The sequence below is a fragment of the Pleurodeles waltl genome, chromosome 12, assembly GCF_031143425.1.
Source record: "Pleurodeles waltl isolate 20211129_DDA chromosome 12, aPleWal1.hap1.20221129, whole genome shotgun sequence".
In the NCBI taxonomy this organism is placed as follows: Eukaryota; Metazoa; Chordata; class Amphibia; order Caudata; family Salamandridae; genus Pleurodeles; species Pleurodeles waltl.
Genome location: NC_090451.1, coordinates 217,463,040 through 217,485,000, shown reverse-complemented (window position 1 = coordinate 217,485,000; position 21,961 = coordinate 217,463,040). Strand labels below are relative to the sequence as shown.

General features: G+C 45.6%; 1 protein-coding gene across 1 annotated transcript in view; it reads left to right on the top strand.

Moving 5' to 3' along the window:
• DBNDD1 (dysbindin domain containing 1) overlaps positions 1-21,579 on the top strand; it is a 213,655-nt gene extending 192,076 nt beyond the window's left edge. Inside the window, exons 3-4 of the mRNA XM_069216540.1 lie at positions 13,944-14,075; positions 15,283-21,579. Of these exons, the coding sequence (XP_069072641.1) occupies positions 13,944-14,075; positions 15,283-15,446 (296 nt within the window). The 3' untranslated portion in view covers positions 15,447-21,579. The remainder of the gene's footprint in view (positions 1-13,943; positions 14,076-15,282) is intronic.
• Positions 21,580-21,961: the final 382 nt, after the last annotated feature.

Genomic DNA, 21,961 nt, shown 5'->3' with positions numbered 1-21,961 from the left:
TGTCCTTTCAAAACCGGCCTCCAGCCCGCCAGGGAAATACCCGGGGGAATAAAAGGCCTGTCCGGCGCTTCTTGGGTCGGTACAGTAAGGTGCAGGTGTTGACCATGGTATCTATGACCTCGGAGTCTCAAGACACCGGTTTGATACATTTTGTGACAAACCTATCCCACAAATAATTTAAAACCTGCTGAGGACTGGTGGAGTGATTTATGCCACCATAAGCGAATAACTGCAGGCTGCTCTTCCTCTCTGGAGCTGCAGCACAAGGGCCTAGGCACATGGGAGGCCCTCTCCCAGTTGTAGTTTTCTTTTACCGCCCAACCTGGCAGTTGCGATTGGGCAAAGTGTGGGGGCGGGGGAATAAAAAAAAATAAAAATAAAAAAAATGAAAAAAGCTTACTGCTCAGAGCAGTGTTATGATTGGCTGGAGCGCCCTGGCTGGGTGCTCCAATGCAGACTGGGAGTCTGGGTCTACGGTCTCCAACCTGGCAACACAGTGCTGTGTTGGCGAGAGCCCTGTGCGCATGTTTATTTGGCTGGTGCGAGACAACCGGCCAAACATACATTCGCACTGAGGGGAGTGCTCTGTGCACGCCCCTCACGGGCCGTCATCCCCCCATGGCCCCGCCCCTTTAAAAATAAAACTATATCGTTTCATTTTTAAAGATTCGCAGCTGCTGCTGGCGGGGGTAACGCTCCTCCACCATAGCGGAGGAGCCGCCCCAGCAAACCCAGGGTGTTCTAGGCTCCCATTTTCCTTGATTGCTTTAGGATTCACAGTACCCTCGCTGCGCTTCTGTGTTTGTGGGTTTGCACTGTGGTCACATCACGACCTACACTTGGCCTGCTACCCGTCACCTACAGTGATGCGGCTTAGTCACCCTAGAGCTATTCCCTCCCCACCTTTATGGCATGTCCCTACTTTTAAACAGCATTCACTTGACTCCTGCTGCCATTTTTAGATCTGGATGGGTAGCGCAGTTGTCAGACACCTTATGTGATCCACATAAAAAGAGCATTAAGAAGCACTACTGAGAAGTGCTTTTATTCTGCCCGAGAGTTGATTGTTTTGACTACAGATTTTGATTGTGTAGAACTTGAGAACCTTTGCCGAAAAAATAGTGCCTGCATTGCACTCTTTGCCTTCTGGGAAAGCTTACGTTTAGTACATCTGGGCTCAGTTAGTTACGACAAAGGCATTAGGCCTGACCTTTTAATGGTTGTTATGCTATTAATTGTGTTTGACCAATGACTTTGTGTTTCACCACTGCGCATATTAGTTGCTTAATGTTCAGCAGTAGCACATTACATGTTGTGTTCAGTTTAGCTGCCTATTGGCTTTAACACTGCATTAGACATTACATTTGGTATGTAGGTCAGCTGCCTATTGGCTTTAATATGGCATTAGACATTACATTCTGTATTTAGGTTAGCTGCCTATTGGCTTTAATGTGGAGTTAGACATTGCAGTTGAGACATTGCAGATGAGCTGTGTTTTCCCAAGCTGTGTTTTTCCACATGATAGACCAAGCTGTGTTTTTCACACCAAACCCTAGCTGATAAGAGAGCGTAGATTTTGTGTTTACCTCTCAATCCAGTCTGGGAGCCAGTGAAGTTTGGAGACTTGGCCACTCTCCAAGTTTATTCGGTTCCCACACTGAGTTTGCTTTTAACGGTGGCCCTGGGCAACAGCGGGAGAATAATCTCGACTTCAGGCAGGAACGGACGTCAATTGCCTGTCTCCCGTTTGGGTGGAAAATCTCTTTCTCGCAGTTGAACCGGAGTCATCGACTTGCAGACCTTAGAAAGATGAAGCGGAGTGATAGGCCCTACGGTGACGCAATTTTGACATTTATGCTTTGCTTTGAAGTTATGCTATAAAATAATCACAAGTATTTGCTGTGTACATTGCAACTGAGAAGTACTTTGATATATTTTGCTTTCATTGCTGCAACTACTGTTAAACGTGTGCTTCCAACCTACTAATCTCGTCTTGTGGTGAAGTAATAATAATAATTGTCTTCTTTAAACTAAAAAGTGCATTCCAGAGAAGTTTTGTCAGCTCGGTCATAAAATAAGAGAAGGAAAGCAAAACAATGGTGAAAAGCGTATTTTAAACCCGGTATGCCTTTAATGGTGGATTGTCATCACACCATGTAAAGCTTTTGGAAAGGTCTTTTCTTACAGGGAATCTCCCAGGCATTCATATAGGAAAGGCTTTTGGTATTGTTTGTCCCTTGAGAAAAACCTCCGGGGTCGAAGGGCTGCAGTTTGAGAATCCTCGTTATGTCATTTTCAGAAAGGTTGTGTGTTGTTTTGTAAGTGTGTACACGTGTACTTCTGTGATTACTGAGAGAGGGCCTTTGGCTGTGTCTCGGGTTATTTCATCCTGCTGTCTCCAGGGCACCACACTCCAGTGGTGGGCACTTGGGCCAAACTCCAGCCAGAGTTTGAGCCTCACTACTGGAGCATAGTTCCAGCCCTCTTGAATCAGTGTTGGGCACTGCGCTGCAAGGACTATGTATGCTCTCACGATGTGCCACCCATCAGAGACCCCTTCCGATCTTTTCCAATAACTAACTCCGTTCTGGTCACACCATCCCATTGTGAAAGTGACATTAGCCACCAAGAGTAACCTTGGGAACCACCAAAAGTCATGAATCATGCGTAAAAACTGGTGAGTTGCCATGACTCCTTTCTAAATGATCGTTCCTTTGACTATTTTGTCGATTAAAATACCCTTTTGCCACGTGAAAAGAAAACCCAGAATTCCGAGGGAGCACCGCAGTAGAGGCAAGAGTAACAGACACTTGTCACATCTAAATTAATGTAAAATTCAAACGTGCCTGGATACAAATACATTTTTAGCCAGCACTGCTGCCACAAGGACATCAAACTACACTCGAATTCGACACAGACCGGTGGAACTCCAATGCTACAACAGCTTTCGGCTCTGTAAACTTGTGATTGGCTTTTGAAGTTTATCAGAAGTGGCACTGCATTTGTGACTGCATCCCTGAGACTTGGTCACAGGGATTGTACACGTGATAGTATTGTTTCATAGCCTTCTGCCCACAGCTAGAACGATTAGTAAAGGCCCGCTTGCCGAGTTACTTCAAGAGAAGAGGGCCTTTCACACCTGTTACAGCCCCCGCCAGTGGGCTATAATGCTATCAGAACATTACCCCGACTGAGGGTAGAATGTTCCTAAATAGAGAAAGACAAGCATTGGAATCTTGGAGCAGAAAGGCAATAGCAGCAAGTATTAGTCCTAAGTCACTCTATGGTCTTCAGGGACGCTTTAAGCATTCCAGTGTTTTAATATTGGTTATGAACTGCCCACATATATATTTAATAATGTGCCCCACTACCAGTTATACTTATTGATTCTAGAGCAGTCGCATACTACCAGACACAAAGGTATATTTATTTCCCTCAAGGTACACATATATATTTATTGTACTATGCAATATTTATATTTATGGATCTTTAGAGCCGTTTGGTACTTCTTGGTCCCCTAATGTCCTGGAGGCCATTGTATGTTGGAATACTTCTGGATCTAAACTCTTTTTTAATCATATCAAATGCAATTCTGAGAAAAGGTAATGTTTTTCTGCATTTCCTTCTATCATATTTGAACATAAATCCTTGCTCCAGTACAGGTAATGCTGACTGATGTCTGTGGCTTCTGGGTGCTGTGTTGTATTGTATTGCTGCTTCCTGCTAGCTCTTTCCTCGAGCTTGACTGTAGATGTGGGAAAGCAGAAGATTAGTGGGGGAGCTGGGCTTGCGTGTAGCAGTTCTATCAGAGCCAAAACACGAGCCGAGCTACCGAAGATCCGCAAATGACCCAAAAATGTCATGTACAAGTACAATAAAGACTCGTCGAAACGAGCAATATTTTTTTTTTATGCTTGTGTTTCAGTTTAGCACATTAGGTTATATCACTGCACTGACAACTATTAAAATGAATAGTTTTCACTTATCATCTCACCCCCTTTGACCTGACGCCACTACCATAAGCGAACAAACAAAATATATGTGGTCAATATTTTTGTATGTGGCCCAACATTATTATCCAATAAATCATACATAAGGGAGGTTTTTATATACACACACACACGCGCAGCACTCATTTTCTTCAAGGTACTTCAGATCTGACACACAGTCAAACTGACATACGATGAACTAAAGTGATTTGCTGAAGATCACACAATTTAATCAACTGGGAAAGCTGAGATTCATACCCAGAGTTTATGATTTAACATTGTTCATTTCGGGCATTAAATGAAAATCAGCCTTTTACCATTAAAGTGTAATGTTTGTGTTTAATTCTGCTTTTGGTAGAGTCGGGCTGTATAATAATGTGAAATAACAACCTTCTCCGAGCATTTAGCTGGTAGAGATGCCGTGAACGAGTCCTCTGTTTTTGGTGTTAGGCATGAAGCTTAAAGAATTTCTTGCAGACTTGCCACTTTGGTGTGCAGCAGCATCCTAGTCACGGAGCTGACCGCATGGATTGTGAGGGATAGCTTCAGAGGCAGCATCACTTGTCGTACAGGCATCCACCCTTGAATGGCCTTCGATCACAACCACTCTTTTTGGGAGCTCCAGGGCCTCTAGGCCTGGAACGACTTGCCTCACATGTTAAGCTAACAGTATGGAATCAGTGAAGTCTACCCAAGAGTGATAAAAGCTTAACTCATGGTGGCGCAGTTAAAACACCAGTAAAAAGACAGATGGGCCAGCAAAACTTAAAAACACAAACTACGGCTGTGTGCAGTCTTATTGAAGTGGGACTTGGGATAATGGCCCGAGGGCTGTGCTTGGAAGTAATCCTCGTCAAGCCACAAGATTTGTGGGCATTGTTGTACTTCAAAAACCATAACATTTCCGAAAAGTTTAATAAAGAAGCAGACATGGAAACCAGGAGTGGCAAAGCCAATAGGTCTTGCCTATATGAGAGCTATTGGCTTCGGCAATGTGTTTTAGCCATGTGGTACACCAGTGTGGCTGCTGCTCAGCATGCCCTAAAAGTAAGTGGCATGGAATGTGGTAGATTGTAGTGGTGTAGATTGTGGTATAGTGGAATGGGAGTAGATTGTAGCGGGGTAGAATGAGGTGGAGTGAGTTAGAATATAGTGGAGTAGATTGGTGGGGTAGATTTAAATGGGGTAAATTGGAGTAGAGTGGGTAGATTGGAGTGGGATAGAGTGGAGTGAGGTAGTTTGGAGTGGGGTGGATTAGGGCAGAGTGGGGCAAAGTGGAGCAGATTGCATGGATTGGAGTAAGGTAGATTGAAATGGAGTGAGGAGGAGTGGGGTAAATTGGGATGTGGTACATTGAAGTATGGTAGATGCAGGTGGGGTGGGATAGATTGGGGTAGAGTGTGGTAGATTGGAGTGGCGCTGATTTGAGGAGTATGGTGGAGACGGGTTAGAATGGAGTGGGAAAGTTTGGAGTGAAGTGCAGTAGGTTGTGGTAGATTGGAGTAAAGGTAGATTGGGGTTGAGTGTTAGACTGGAGTGGGACAGATTGGAGTAGAGTGGGGTACATTAGAGTGAATGTGGTAGATTGGAGTGGGGTAGACTGTGGTAGAGTGAAGTGGGATAGATTGGAGTTGGATAGATGGTAGATTGGGATGGAGTAGGGTAGATTGCAGTTGAGTGGGTTGGACTGCAATACATTAAAATAGAGTGGGATCGTTTGGAGTGGGGTAGATTGGAACAGAGTGGAGTAGATACAAGTGGAGTGATTGGAGTAGAGGAGTGGGGTAGATTGGAGTGGGGTGAGGTTGATTGGAATGAGTTATATTGGAGTGGGGTAGATTCTGGTAGATTGGAGCGTGGTAGATTGGGATAGGGTGGAGTTGGGTACACTGGAATGCAAAGGGGTGGAGTGGTATAGACTGGAGTGACTGGAATGGATTGGAGTGAGGTGGGGGTAGAATGTGGTAGATTTGAGTGGGGTAGATTGCAGTGGGGTAAATTGGTTTGGAGAGAGATCGATTGGAGTGGGGTAGTTTGGATTGGAGTGGGGTAGATTAGAGTGGAGTTGAATGAGGACTTTTGGAGTGGGGTAGATTGGAGTAGGATAAGTTGGTTTGGAGAGGGATACATTGGATTGGAGTGGGGTAGATTGTGGTGCATTTGAGTGGGGTAGACCGGTAGAGTGGAGTGGTGTCGATTGAGGTGGAGTGGGTTGGATTGGTGTTGATTGGAATGGAGTGGGATCGATTGGAGTGGTGTAGATTGAAACAGAGTAGATACAAGGGGAGTGCTGTAGATTGGGGTAGGGCAGGGTTGATTGGAATGAGGTCTACTGGAGTGGGGTAAATTGGTTTGGAGAGGGATAGATTGGATTGGAGTGGGGTAGACTGTGGTAGAGTAGAGTGGAGTGGAGTGGGGTCGATTGAGGTGGAGTGGGTTGGATTGGGGTTGATTGGAATGGAGTGGAGTGAGGTAGATTGGAACAGAGTAGAGTAGATACAAGTGGAGTGCTGTAGATTGGGGTAGGGCAAGGTTGATTGGAATGGGGTAGATTGGATTGGAGTGGGGTGGATTGTGGTAGAGTGGAGTGGGGTAGACTGTGGTAGAGTGGAGTGGAGTGGGGTTGACTGAGGTGGAGTGGGTTGATTGGAATGGAGTGGGGTAGACTGAAACAGTGTAGATTGGGGTAGGGCAAGGTTGATTTGAATGAGGTCTATTGGAGTGGGATAGTTTGGAACTGAACACAAAGGAATGGTCATAATGGAAACACATGAATAGAATAATGTCTGGCTTTCCATTTGATAAGCAGGTGGGAGCTTTGAGTGTACTCGCCAATCTGCCCCAGTAATAAAGAAAAACTTTCCTGCCAGTCCCAGGTTAATGGCCATTAAGGGAAATTATTCCAAGGATCGTGAAACAGAAATCATCCAGACTATCACTGTCAAGGTAGTGATCCTGAAAATGGAAAAGTGCTAGTGACTCCTAGCCTCCTTCAATAACTGTGAAGTGACAACAGGGCCCCATTTCAGGGCCAATAAATTGATGACTTACTCCAGTTCATGGAAACCAAACCTATTAAAATTAACCAGCAGTGGCCTCAAGCCAATGGGGAGGAAACCGGTTATGTGCACCACAAACAGAACCATCCTGATTAAGTATGCCTCCTCCCAGAATGTTGAGTGATCCATCTTTTGAGTCCTTTGGGAATATTGGAACACCCCCCACCGACCACCAGGTATGCACCTGCCATGCTCTACAAGGGTGGATCTTTGTTGGCTCTAGTCTCTTCAGACACCTCAGTCCTGGACAACAATGCCATGTGTTCCCAGTGGACAAAGAGCACTCTAAAGACAAATTGCAAAAGGTATATTCGTAGTTCTAAACTCCAAGTAGCCGATACTGTCCTGGTAATCTCGACACCCAGGAAACACATTTTATCTGCTGTTTGAAATACTACCCTTGGTAGACGCAGGCTTAAAGGGATTCTAGTCACTCTAAGGTGTGGTGGTGATCTAGTTGCAAAGAAACTGGAAACTCTGCATGCCCGATGATGATCATCCTAACCACTCTGCTGATGTCTGTCTAATAATAACAAAAGTTGGAATTTGGAATCCTACATCTAATTTAGTGTTTGGAGGGAACTGAACATTCTTCAGTTTCTGAAGGACACTCTAAATATAGAGCACAATTCACCAGCTGAATTTCCTCCACAATATTATTCCCAGAGTGGAGGAAATTAAGCCGAAGGATTTGTTTCCATATTTATTGTTCATTTAGAAATTGGAGGATTTAAATTCTTTCCAAACTCTAAATAAGGTCCCTTTGTATGTTGAAGTATAAACTAGTTTAGTGAAACATTTAATCCCCAGTTATACCTGGACATGATTGATCACTTTCCTCTGTTTTGGGTAGGAATGTAGGTTCACACTTGTGTGGTCCTGTCTGTACACCCCAAGGTTTCCTGATGCTGCTGAACAAATTATTTACATTCAGTAATGCTTTATCTGGTAGAGGCTCAACCTAGCTGCAGATTCCTTTCCTTAGAATATTCCCAGGCGCAGACTGGATCTGGAGGTTTTTGGACAATACCCCTTGCACACCAGTAGATGGCGTTCTTTGGCTCTGCATGGCATCATCTGCACCGGAAGTGACATGTGCAGTGCCTATATATGCACAAATAATGTTTGAGTTCTAAGACCCAGCTTGTCTAGGAAAAAGTATAGGGAGTGTTGACTGAAAGCTCCCACAATTTGCAATTTGCTAACCCTCCTGGCAAATGTTATCGCCACAAGAAAAACAGTTTTAAGAGTGAAGAGCCATGAAGGGCAGTGCACATCAGCTCAAAAGGAGAACACACAAGGAAAGTAAAACTAAATTCAATTCCCATTGGGGCATAAAGAAAGGCATGGGGGGGAAACATATGCTGTAAACCTTTAAGGAATCTAGTCACAACCGGTGAGTTAAACACAGAAGGTTGGTCCAGCAGCTGTAGAAAGGCAGAAATGGTGGAGAGATATCATTTAACTGTACTCAAAGCAAAGCCTTGCTGGGTGAGGGAGAGAACAAACAGAAAAACATCAGACAAGGGTGAAGACAGACGATCAACCAATTTACATGTGCACGAAGCCACAAACATGTCCCATAGGCATATGTAAATAGTTTTAATGGAAAAATGGATGGATGTCAGAATGACACACTTCAGGAGGCAAATCAAACAACCTCAACTGTCATCACTCAATCTCCACGCATGAAGGTAGAGAGTGGATAGGGTCGGGTGCAGTACCCTGCCCTGTTGCTGCGACAGAAGATCCTTTCAGATGGGCAGCCTGACTGGTGACAGATGCTCATGCTCGGGAGTTTGGGATACTATACTCTCCTTGCCAGTCCGGAAGCACTAGGATGACCTGAGCCCATTGTGTTCCACCTTCTTGAGAACTCTGGACAGTAGTGGTATCGGCGGAAAGGCCTATAGGTGTCCTGAGCTCCAGTCAAGACGAAATGCGTCTCTAAGCAAGAACTACAATGCAGAAGTGCTCACATTGTGCATTCTTGGCGATGGCGAACAGATATAACCAAGGTTCTCTCAATCTCGGAAGAGGCCTCGCACCACGTCTGGTAAAGACGATATTTGTAATCTTCTAGGCATCAACAGCTGAGTTTATTTTGATGTTCAGAAAGCCCGCCAGATGTTGAACTATATGACCTGATGTTCCAGCCCTGTCTAGAGATGTAGAGCCTCTTGACATAAGGTCCGCAACCCCACTCTGCCCTGCTTGTTGCAGTACCACATGGTGGTGGTGTTGTCCGTGAACACCCAAACAAGCCTTCCCTTGATGGAAGGAAGAAAGACTTTCAGTGCCAGACGGATACACTCTCAATTCCAACAGACTGATGTGGCGCTGAGCCTCTGGTGGAAACCACAGGCTTCTGATCTCCACCTCTCCAGGTAGCTGCGCCAACCAAGAAGTGACGCATATGTCACTATTGTGAGCTCTGAGTGGGGAAGATAGAGAGGTCTGCTGTTGACTCAGTCGCGTCCATGAGCCACCACTGCAGGTCTTTAAAGAGCCCTCATATGCCAATGGGAATTTTGTTACCTACAGGGTGCAGGAGGCAATGAGACCCAGCAGCCTCAGAGTCAATCTTATCGAAATCCAGGATGGAGGCTGAACCATTAGAATCATAGCCTAAATATCCTGGACTCACGGTTCAGGAGGAAAAGCCCAAAACTGCACTGATTCCAGCATATCTCTGATGATTTGGAGCATCTGAGAGGGAGTCAGGTGTGACTTTGGCACATTGATACTGAACCCCAGTGAGTGCAGGAGGTCTGCCGTGGTGTAGAGGTGGGAGATGACTGCCTGAGGGGAGACCACCTTCAACAGCCAATCATCGAGGTAGGGGAAGAATAGAACCCCAGCAGGTCTGCTGCAACCACTGCCATCACCTAGGTGAACATCCAAGGAGCACTGGCAAGACCAAAGTGGAGCACAGGGAACAGATAAAGCTCTTTACCCACCGTGCACGGCAGGTAGCGTAGAATCTGTGCGCAGGCAGGACGGATGTGTGGAAATAGGCTTCCTGCGAGTCCAGCCCTACCATCCAGTCCCCAGGTCTAAAGGGAGAGGAGACCTATTTCAAGAAGTAATTGAGAAGGCGCACATCTAAGATAGGACAGATGCCTCCAACCTTCTTTGGCACCAGGAAGTAGCAAGAATCGCAACCATGACCTTCTTCTGATGGTGGCACTCTCTCGATGTCTCCTTTGGCCAGAAGGCTAGTACTTCTTGTTGCAAAAGTGCAAGGTGGTCCTCTGTCAGCCAGTGTGAAGCAGGAAGGAGTGGTGGTGGGGTTTGTTGAAACGGGAGGGCATAGCCCCGTTGGATAATCTGAAGCACCCATTTATCTGATGTAACCTCCCTCCAGTGGTGCAGGTGTATTGGATTCTGCCACCACCGAATGTCCATGCTGGCTTGAGGGTAAACTAAAGAAGATTTGACTGTGCTGCTGGTGTCGGGGTGGAAGGGAAGGTAGTGGATTTGGTGGGCCTCTCGCTTTGGTCCCCACGAGGTTTGTGGCCTAGAAATGACTGGCCTGGAGTGAAGGGATACATACGGCAGATAGCCCCTCTCACAACCATGGAATGGGCATAAGGCAGGATGAGACTGTCATGAGGCCACGAAGAGCCCCAGTGACCCAGCAGTAGTTCTACTGTCCTTGAATCTTTCCAAGGCAGAATCCACCTTGTCTCCAAAGAGACAGGTTCCATCGAAAGACATGTCCATGAACAAGGCTTGGGGACATCTCCCAAAAAGCCAGTATTCCTCAACCAGGCGTGACAGGGCAGTGTCACCAAAGAAACAATGTCCAGTGAGTCGGTCATATACAACCCACTTCTGATTGTGAACTTTGCTAAGTCTTGCCTGTCAGCAATAGCTTGGAGAAGTATGGCCTGAGCCTCCTCCGGACCATAGGCTGCACTTGCGCAACTTAACCACACAATATGGGAATAATGGCCAAATAAGCATGTGGTATTAACGGACTATAGTGCCAGGCTGGCAGAAGAAAAGATCCTCTTTCTGAAGGTATTCAAGCTCTGTGATTCCCTATCCGGTGGTGTGGTAGGGAAGGTGCTTTGATTAATTGGGGAAGTTGAAGGCCGGACTTCTAGCATCTCGGGGGTAGGGCGATGGCAAGAAAAGCTGGGTTTGGGAGCGGGGTGATGGTGGTGAGAAATGGTCTTGTGTAGGTCTTGTCCCAGGTGCCACGCAGGATGTCAGTGAGGACTTTGTTGAAGAGTAGTAAGGGGTCTGATGGGGATAATCCCGGTTGAAGCACCTTTGTCAAAACATTTATTTTGACTTGAACTGTGCACAGCTGTATGTCCAGGACCTCAGGAGGCCTCTGGGGCACCATAGCAAAAGAAGCCTCTTCCTCTGTAGCCACTGGGAGGAGAGGAGGCGGCCAGTGTTTGATGAGCTGTTCAGACCACTGGTGTCAGCCAAATCCTCATACCAGTTGCCGTAGGTCATGGACCCTGCTCGGCGGGGGTGCATGTGTAGAAATAAGTATTTTCAGAGCCCCTCCATTCGTGTTCCTCAGTGAGCCCTTCAGTGAAATAGGGCTCTGTTTCCAATTCAGGCTGTGTGGGCCTGGTCAGTGCCAGAGCTGACATTGTGCGACGCCCGTCTGACTGTTTATCAGAGAGAGCTTTTCAGAGACATCTCGAAAAAAGCGCACACCAGTTGTCGAAGTGAGTCAAAAAATTACTGAGGGGAGCTCGATCTGCATCCGTGCTGATGGCGTGGAAAAGACTCAAGTGATGTCAGTGCGCTAGAGTGGTGCCTATATAGGCACCAAGCACGTCACTTCCCATGCGGACGACACCGCATGAAGCCGAATAACCCCACCTACTAGCACACATGGGGGATTGCTCAAAACTTTCCAGATCCACTCTGATGCCTGGGAATATTCTAAGGTAAAGAATCTGTGGCTAGAATTCTCTATTAGATAAGTTATGAGCCACAGTATCATGTAGTTAATATAAGGCTTGCGTTGCCCTTGCATCAGATAAGGAGACACAAAGGCAAAGCAAGCCCATAAATGAGATTTACTATGCCATGCAGAGTAAATCAGGCACAGTAAATATTGAGTAATGCAAGGCAGGCAAATCTCTGCCTTCCGTTACTGTGCCCTGGGAAGATGGTCCTTGGATGGAGCATGGGTGTTTCCACGCATCCACCCATAGTTTTTGGTGCATTCGCAGTGTCAAGATGGTACACCTTCCCAGGGGAGGTGTAACAAGGAGAAATAGGTTTATTTCTCCTAGTTTTTTCCTCTTTCATTCTGCAGACCACATAACAGGAAAAGCCTCAGAGGCTTGCTTCTGTGCAGGAAGGTGTCCCTTCCTGCACAAAATCAATTGTGGCTCCAAGGGTGCCTGTGTTGGCACTTGGCAACCACAAGTGTGCCAGTGCAGAGGGAGAGAAGGAATGCACCATATCTTAGTAGATACATTGTATTCCTGCCCTCTACATTTGACACACAGCAGCAAGATGGTAAATACAGCTATTCTTTTCCCCTTGACGTTTAAAAACTCTTTCTGAAAGGCTTGCAAAATAGCAGATCGCACCAGTGACCACAAGGCTACTTCAAATAGACAACAAAATGTCTGGAAAAGGAATAACCACAAAACAACAGCTTTGACTTCCTCTACTACTGGCTTAATACTGAATTCCAGGAATACGCAAGTAGTAACCCAGAAGTAAACCACTAGTACCACAAGAGCAATCCACACTTACTCATAGGAAAACCTTTGTGAAGCGAGCCCTTTGTGTGCTTCCTGCTATTCTCATCAAAGAATTTGCTATCCCTGCCCAGGAATTAAACGCACAAGCTGTTGTCCATAACCTAATAAGATAGTTTGTTATTCTGCTGACGACTTTTCCAGACTATGGGGGTCATTCTGACCCGGGCGGGCGGCGGATGCCGCCCGCCTGGCGGGAACCGCCAAATGGCCGCTCTGCGATCAGAAGACCGCGGAGGCCATTCTGACTTTCCCGCTAGGCCGGCGGGCGCCTGCCAAGGGAGCACCCGCCGGCCCAGCGGGAAAGGCCCTGCAACACAGAGGCCGGCTCCGAATGGAGCCGGCGGTGTTGCAGGGGTGCGACGGGTGCAGTTGCACCCATCATGATTTTCACTGTCTGCTATGCAGACAGTGAAAATCATGCTGGGGCCCTGTTAGGGGGCCCCTGCACTGCCCAGGGCAGTGCAGGGGCCCCCAGGGGCCCCATGACACCCGTTCCCGCCATCTTGTTCCTGGCGGTCAAAACCACCAGAAACAGGCTGGCGGGAAGGGGGTCGGAATCCCCATGGTGGCGCTGCTTGCAGCGCCGCCATGGAGGTTCAGCCCAGCCAGGGGAAATCCGGCGGGAAACCGCCGGATCCCCTTTTCTGACCGCGGCTTTACCGCCGCGGTCAGAATGGGCACTGAAGCACCGCCAGCCTGTTGGCAGTGCTTCCGTTGCCCGCGGCCCTGGCGGTCTTAGACCGCCAGGGTCGGAATGAGGGCCAATGTGTTTTTCATTTTAATGACCTCTTAAGACAATGTGTTTTCCCTGCAGATTTTATCATAAGGTAATGCTTTTCCCTCCTGCTGACTTCATCCAAACACTTTTTCTCCCTAAATATAACCTCACTGAACATCCTTTCCACTATTGTCTTCTAGGATGCAGAACTGGATTGTCACAGTGCCTTCCAGAACATAGTCATGTTGGGGTGTTATAATACCTTACACCTTCATGATGTTGAAACTGAACTGTTTTCAGCAGAGATTAGTTATGCAACAGTATAAAATCTGAAACCAGCGTAGAGCTGAAGAGCGCATGTGTAGGCTCCAAAATCATTGTGTATTTCTAATATCTTTGTTTATCTCTTGTTCTCCTTTCCTCTTAGAACCTCTCAGCAGTGTTTCTTCATTGGAGGTGCACTTTGATCTACTTGACCTGACCGAGCTCACTGACATGTCCGACCAGGAGCTGGCTGAAGTCTTTGCCGACTCCGATGACGAGAACGAATCTTTGCCAGGTGCAGAAGGGGGGCAGTGGATAGAGCAGGGTGTCTCTAATGCACCAGCTGCTCAGACAGCTTGCTCTGTATTCAGTGGAGAGGAGTACCCCTTCCAATTAAGCAGTCTGTGCATGAGTTTACCACTAAACCCTTTGTCCTCTTGCCTAAGCAAGCATATAGCTCAGCGTGGGATATTAATGTTGGAGGGGGCTCACTCTCTTGGATTCCCAAGCTCGAGTCAACCTGAGATCTCAGATCTTTAGACCCAAGAATCGCTTGTAATATGTCACAGATATCAATAATTAGTAAATAAATGTACCTTGCAGTAGTGTCTCCATTCAGTGTTAATACCTCCAGGCTATACTTCAGCGATATCCCCACATTTCCTATAATCTAACACATGGGGAACATAACCAAAGGCACAGGTGATGTACAAGCAATGGTTCACACTAAACAACAAGAGACCCAAACTATCTTGAAACACCTTCCCACTCCCCAACCGAAACATTGGGTATCTACAAACCTTGGGGTTACACTACACCTTCCGCCAGAGACCCACAGTATTTATGATCAGTCACTGTTGCCTTGCACTACACCCTCTACCAGAGGTTTTGAAGTCTGGTTCATCTCATATGATCTATATACACATGTAACAAGACTCGATCAGGGTGGAAGGATCACAACTCAGGAATGCCCTAGACTCAAAGTACATTACTGGTCTTTAGGAAAAGACACACGTTTACAGCACATGAGACACAAAGAGTAAAAGTGGGTGACCAGCAATTCTACATTCCTGGGCAGTCGTCTCTTGTAAATAAAGCACTTTATGTGGTCACAATCTACATATTATATTGTATTTCTCTAGGTATTCTGTAGAGTCTTACAGTGCCCAACTGGTTGCATAAAAGCATGATAGAAAGTAAAAACAAAATGATCAGCCAGAGCTGTCAAACACTCATTTCCTACAAAGGATACTAAAAGGAGAGCTAGCAGAGAGGGAGATCTTCAGATCTTCCACAAACCTTGCTTATGACAAGCCGGGAGAACCAGGGTAAAGTTAATCACATGTAAGTTAAGCTACACGCTTATCTATGCAGAGGCCCTTTCACAAGCTATGGTGACCAATAGCCCAAAGCTTCTTTCTGTGGTCATTTCATGTTACTTAAGGTCTGAAATGTGTTGTAAAGAAGGCATTAAATGCAAACTCTCTTTAATTTCTTGGCAGGTCTGCACCACCCATCACTACCTCGTGGAGGGTATATGCGATCTCCTTCATGGACCAGGATGAAAGCCGATCACAGCCGGGAAAAGAAGCACTTGAGCGATTCGGAGATACAGCCTGGCATGGTGGACAATTTCCTCACTTTGGAAAAACCGAAGGAGGACTAGGAGGCTTTGTGATTGCTATATCATTAAATGGGACTCCCTCAAGAACCTGTTTATTTATTGAATGTAAAATAAAGTGCCAACTCACTACCATTGAGGGAACCAAAAAGACTGACATATGTGAACTCAACTGAAAAATCCCACCACCACCTGCACAGAACATCTCCACAATGGTTCCAGATATTACCAAGTAGCATTTACATCTGAACTGCTTTCTGTTGTTTGTTTGTGTGTGTGTGCGTGATCTAGGTGGTAGAACCGTCTTTCCAGTCAAGGCAATTATGACTCTGTCAAGTTGATATTGGTTAAAACTGGAGTTTTATTCCAGAGCAGTCCAAAAAAGTGTCAGATGTCATTCCATACCTCTAAGAAGGTGCTAGTGTCTTCCCTTTGGTGTGATTAAGAACAATATACTTGTTAGCATTGTTTTAACTGTTTACACTGCACAAAGCCTGTAAAAGAGAGTGAATATATGTGATCTTGCATGTGACAGAGAAAGTTAAGGCATTAATTGTGGGACTTAGGCATTCCAGTGGCTGCGTAGCCATGCTGAATAAATCAGGAAAGCGGTTAATTTCTTCTAAATGAAATTAACATAAAATATTGGGAGCTGCCCCAAACATCAATAGAATCCACAGTTACAGATGGAAGAGAGAGTAAACACCTCAGCGTAGTTAACGACCCCTTCCACAAACAGTAACAGGGACAACAGGTGGGAGTATGTGTGGAACAGGGAGAGTGTAGAGGATACTGAGGAATACGAAGTGTTACAGACAAATGCCACTGGATGCTGGAAATATGTACCAGCAAAATGATGTACTCTATAGATTGTAAGCACATATTTTATCCCAGCTGCCTTATTCTCTTATCCGGAAGCATCAGGGCAGTTGTCTGAGCCAGTAGTCGATGGCACAATCTCGTGTGTTGTCTAAAACAATACATTCCATCAGCAAATGCATCACATAACATGCTTGAGAAGTCCCAGAAGAAACATGTGGTAGTGCCAATTACACTGCTGCGGCTTTGTCCACTGGCGGCTTCGCAGCAGACACAGGCAGCGTTCTAAGGATGCACCTGTTGCTATAGCTCCATTGCACAATCTCCTTATGTCCAGCTTTGTCTTAGTTCTTCTGAGACTATTGAAATAAATGGTGCACTTTCCAGCTACTGCAATAACCCCTTAGGACAGGAAGGTGGGAAACAGACGCATGAGAACTAGTAAATAAAATATTTGCTAATATCAGTTGCTGAAAGTGAAAGTTGTGGGTTTTTGTATTGTTTTGTGCAGCTCATTCATGTGAAATGTATTAATGTAGAAAAATTTGAACCTTTCTGTTCCTGCTCTGTTCGAACATTTGTAATTTTTTTGTGGCTTTCACCCTGCAAAAAGGAAACCCTCAATCTACCTCTAACATTCTTCAAATGTCCTTAGACAACAGAAAATTGATGGGTGGAAATGTTTTAGTCAATACTTCTTAATGACTTTAAGGCCCATATTTATACTTTTTTAGCGCCGCATTTGCGTCATTATTTGACGCAAAAGCGGCGCAAACTTGCAAACTACAATTGTATTTTGTGAGTTTGCGCCGTTTTTGCGTCAAAAAGCGACGCTAAAAAAGTATAAAAATGGGCCTAAATTTTTTAGAGTGCCATTCAGTTCTGTCTGGTTTAGCAGGTCTTTAGGTTATGAATGGTCCCCTTACTTAATGATAGTTAGTGGTAGCCACCATAACAGTATACCCCAACTTGCTAGGCCAAGTCACCTTTTCATGGGAATGGAAGAAGTCTAGAGCCCAAACATGTTTATCAGGTCTCCCAAGTTAGGCGCATTTCTGATAGAGACTTGTAATTGCAGATTCTTTACCTTTTGAATACTTCAACAGACATCAGAATGAATCTGTAAACTTTTGAACAGTATCTCTGTGTACCATCAGCTTGCACCGTGCAGCTCCGATGCAGAAATGACATGCAGAGACAATATAGATGCCACTCCTATGCACCACTAGATGCGATCTGGAGCAGCTGCTCATCTCTTTTGAGACCTATTTACATCAGAATTTATACAGTTGGCAAGCAGGTTACCTGCCTAAACAGCTTATTTGTTTTAAACCTTGTAAGGACTGTTTCAAGCAAATGCCTGTGACAGATCTACATCAGGTGTGCCTAGGGTCGAGCCACAGCTTTACAGCCTGTAGTGACTTAGCGTTGATGAATGCAAAGGCCATTCAGGACATGGAGGCAAAGCTATACATTGCCAGGCATTGGAAGACTCCGCTTCATGACCATTCCAAGCACAAACGTTTGCCGAGTATAGAAGTTGATCACGAGGTCATCGTCGTTGCACTCCAGATCCTCTGTTAAAGCCAAGGGAAAAAAATAATAATAATCAAAGAGGGACTCGGACCCTTCTTGCCACTCATACACCTGAGAGGGTTGGGGTGCATCGCCATACCTCTCAGTCCCACTTTCAAAGTCGGCTGACGTTGGAGCCAATCCTGCAACTTGTCCTGGCACAACCTGAGTTCCTAGAGCCATCTGCAACTCTGAGGCAAATCCAAGAGCTCTGTAAGACTATGTTGCAACTCTTCAGATCCCTTTCGACTCCCTTTGGCCCCATGCAGACCAGAGGCCCTCCATCTAGGATACAGTCAGCGGGTTCACCATCTACGTCGATTTGACCCTTTGTTACCACTACAAGACCTCTACCGGTGCCTTTGTTGACACCAGTTCCTGGTAGGTCGACACCAGTTCTGTCCCCTACAATGAAAGAGGACGAGGCACACCGTATTGTGCTCTCCGAATCCAAATCTATGCTGCCTCAAATTTGACTGAGGCTGCACTAAGGCCCATATTTATACTTTTTTAACACCGCATTTGCGTAATTTTTTGACGCAAAAGCGGTACAAACTCACAAAATACAATTTGCGTAAAAAAGCGGCGCTAAAAAAGTATAAACATGGGCCTAAGTGTCTATTGAACTGCTCCATGTGAGCTGCTTAAAGTCCCGCTTCAGTAGGGTAAGTCTCATAAACTACATTCCTTGTTTGAGACAGATTCCGACAATGAGTATGATGCAGGGGATGAATTTGTGCATACCTACCTTGAAGAAAACTGGTATGAGGATCTCCAGGATGCCAGTGGCCATAACACCTCTCATTGATTCTGGCCTAGTCTTGTCCCAAGGCCCTACAAATTAGGAAAGTGCCTCCTTCCAAAAGGGCATGACCTCTAAGGGGTTCTGTCGCTCAGGTCCTCCCAGGTGTTATGGGAGATGTTTGCCCTGTACTGACACATTCCATACAAGATGGCTCTGGTGCCGCTAAATTTACCATCTGTTGAGACCTGAATACCATGGTGGCAAGCCATTGGCAAAAGTGCTGCTATCCGTCGACATGCTTGGCTGAGAGCGATGGTGTTTTTTGGGGGGGGGGGGGGGGCGGCAATGTCCAGGCATCCCTTATGGACATGCACTTTGATGGGACTTGCCTTCTTAGGGATAAAACATAATCTACTCTGGAGCACTTCAAAGAAATCAGGACCACAGGGCACTCCTTTGGATTGTTTGCTCTACCACGCCAACCACATCCGCTCTTTCAATTCTTCCAGGACTCTGGCAGGAGTGGCTTATACAGATAATCACTTCAGGTTGAATTCCTAAGGCGTCTGTCTCTCTTTCTGATATGTGTTCTGCCTATCGTGAGGCTCAGGACTTCTGTATGCCTTCCCGCTGATACCATTCCTTATCCAGGTTCTGGAGAAGATCAGGAATGTCTGGGCCCAAGTCTTCCTAGTGGACCTCGTCTGGGCACAGAGAGTATGGCATCAAGAGATCCTGAGCATGAACATCTGTCTTCCAATTAGGCTGCCCTCCAGAAAGATCTGTTGTCACTGTAATGGGGCAGAGTGTTACACCTGGGCCTCCTCCATCTTCATGCTAGGAGATTGACCAGTGACAGCTGAACACTGTTGACTTGTCTCCAGAAATAGCTGATGTCATCTTGAGAGCCAGGCATACCACAACAAAAACTGTATATGCCTGTTTTGGGGACAGATTTGTGGTTTGGTGTGGCCCAACAGATAGACCCTCCTCCAGGCCACGTTAGCTGATGTTTTGTTTGTTCTCTCCCTTGCCCAGCAAGGCTTTGCTTTGGACATAGTTAAAGGGTAGCTTTCAGCTCTTTCGACCTTCTTAAGGTTGCTGGTCCAACCCTCATTATTTCAGTCGCCTTGTAATGTGCTTTTGGAAAAGAGTCCATCATTTGTTTTCTCCTTCCTTTGTTATGCCACATTGAGATCTTAACATGGTCCTGCTATATTTGAAGGGCAGTCCTTTTGAGCCATTGCACAGCTGTTCTTTGTGGCTTCTTACCCTCAAGACAGTATTCCTAGTTGCCATAACATCAGGAGGGCGAGTGAGGGAGCTCCATGCTATTTTTGTCAACCCACCATAGACTGCCTTCTTCCCAGATAATCTAGTAACCAGACTTGGACATCTTTACTTCCACAAGTAGTGAAGTCACTCAAGCCGTCACTGGCATTCTATGCTCTGCTCTCACCTCTTTAAGAAGGAAGAGAGATTACATCACCTAGACCCCAAAAGAGCATTGAGGTTTTACATCAATTGTACCAGAGAACATTGAGAGGGCGATAAGTTATTTGTGGGGGTTTATGTAACGAGGAACAGTAAAGTTGTGCAGAAACAGACCATCACTCATTGGATTGTAATCTGTATTAAAGTTAGAGATTAGCCAATGTGCAGCCCCCAGAAGGGTTAAGAGCTCATTCAACAGAACCAAGGCTGCTGCTAGTATTGCTACTGTATGGTACTTGGAGTTCCTGTCCTCAACATTTGTCAGGCAGCTACATGGGCATCCCTCCATATGTTAATGAAGCACTACTGTCTGAATTGGCCAGGTGTGCCAAGAGGGGCATTTTTCCCCGCTCAGCCCTACACGGCATTCTGGTTTGCATGTTTTGGCATCTACTTAAACTGTGAGGAATCTGCAGTTACAAGTCTCTGCCAGAAAAACAAGTTACTTACCTGCAGTAATCTTTCTGGTAGAGACTTTAACTGCATATTCCTCACCGACCCTCCCATATTCCCCCACACCAACCCCTGTTATGTGAATTGGTCTCTGTCCATTAAAAAGATCCTGACCCAAGTCTAGAAGCCTGCACTCTGGTTGACAACAGTTTGCTGTTGCGGTTCTGCATTTGGTGGCACAGACAGCTCTGAAAGCAACTGGCGTCAGCGCACAGGAGTAGCACATATATTGGCCCCACATGTAATTTCCAGACCTTTACAACAACATTGTGGTACCGCACAGCGCCACCTGATTGTATGCAGGGGTACTCCCCTTAAAGGTTTCCCTATCCAGTCTGACACCTGGGGAAGTATTCAAAAGATGAGCAATCTGCAGTTAGATAGGGATCCTCCAGAAAAAGTTTTGCTTAAGATAAGTAACTTGTTCCTTATGTTTTTAGCGTGAGACAAAGAAAGAGTGACGGATGAAATATTTGAAAAGCCTAATCTAGTGATCAAACAGATGTATGATGCTCAGCCATTGGCACTAACCATGTTCAGACTCAGAAACCCATACACACAGTGATAAAAACTTTGTTAGTGCTGTAGGTGCAAAATATAAGGCTGGCAGAAAACTTGACATGGACATACATGCTAAAGTGGCAATCAGTGGTGTAAGACAAAAAAGGCTTTAGTTTAGCTTTCACCAACTTAAATTGTCCTCCATTTCAGAGCACTTTAATGAAGACATTTAATCTTCCCTGTTTCTCCTAAACCTCCTGCCTTCTTGTTCCAAAATCATGGCATGCATGTATGGGGGAGATTGACAAAAGATGCTCAAGTAGCTAAGAATTTCACACTTATGTAGAAAACATGTTAAGAAGCTGCTGTTACTTAATGCATAGGACTGCAAACAAATGCGGGTCTACTTGGAACTTTGCAGTTCTTTTCCTGCTCTCGCTCTGAAAACGGGAAGTGATGTCAGATGTTTGGCTCTGTGGATACCATATGTCAAAGGATCTCAGAGCTTGGCAACACTTCTGATTTAGCAATATTGGAATGGAAAGAGAGTGGGAAAAATCATATGTACAGAATAAAAGCTGTTAATCTTTACAGTTTGCAGTTTTTTATAAGAAACCACGACTCGAAAGGTCAAAAGTAAACAAAAACTGAATTTCTATTTGTTTTTAAAAATTTCATGACAGCTGGTACATTTATCTGAGTGTACTAGATAGAACTTCATCCCCAGGTCTACTCCCTTTTGATTGTTTTGCTAGCCTTTTTCTGTGGGTTGTTCATTTTGCTGTACGAACAGAAAAATATTTGCAACGTATTCTCATGCTACACCACTCTGTGGCGCTTTCCTTCATTTGTGTGGGCCAACACACCTTTAAATGTAAGGTAAATATGCTGGGACATAATTCTTAAGTTTCCCTAAACACAAAAAGAACAGATGATCGACAGACTTGAGCAATGCAAACATTCACCCCCAGTC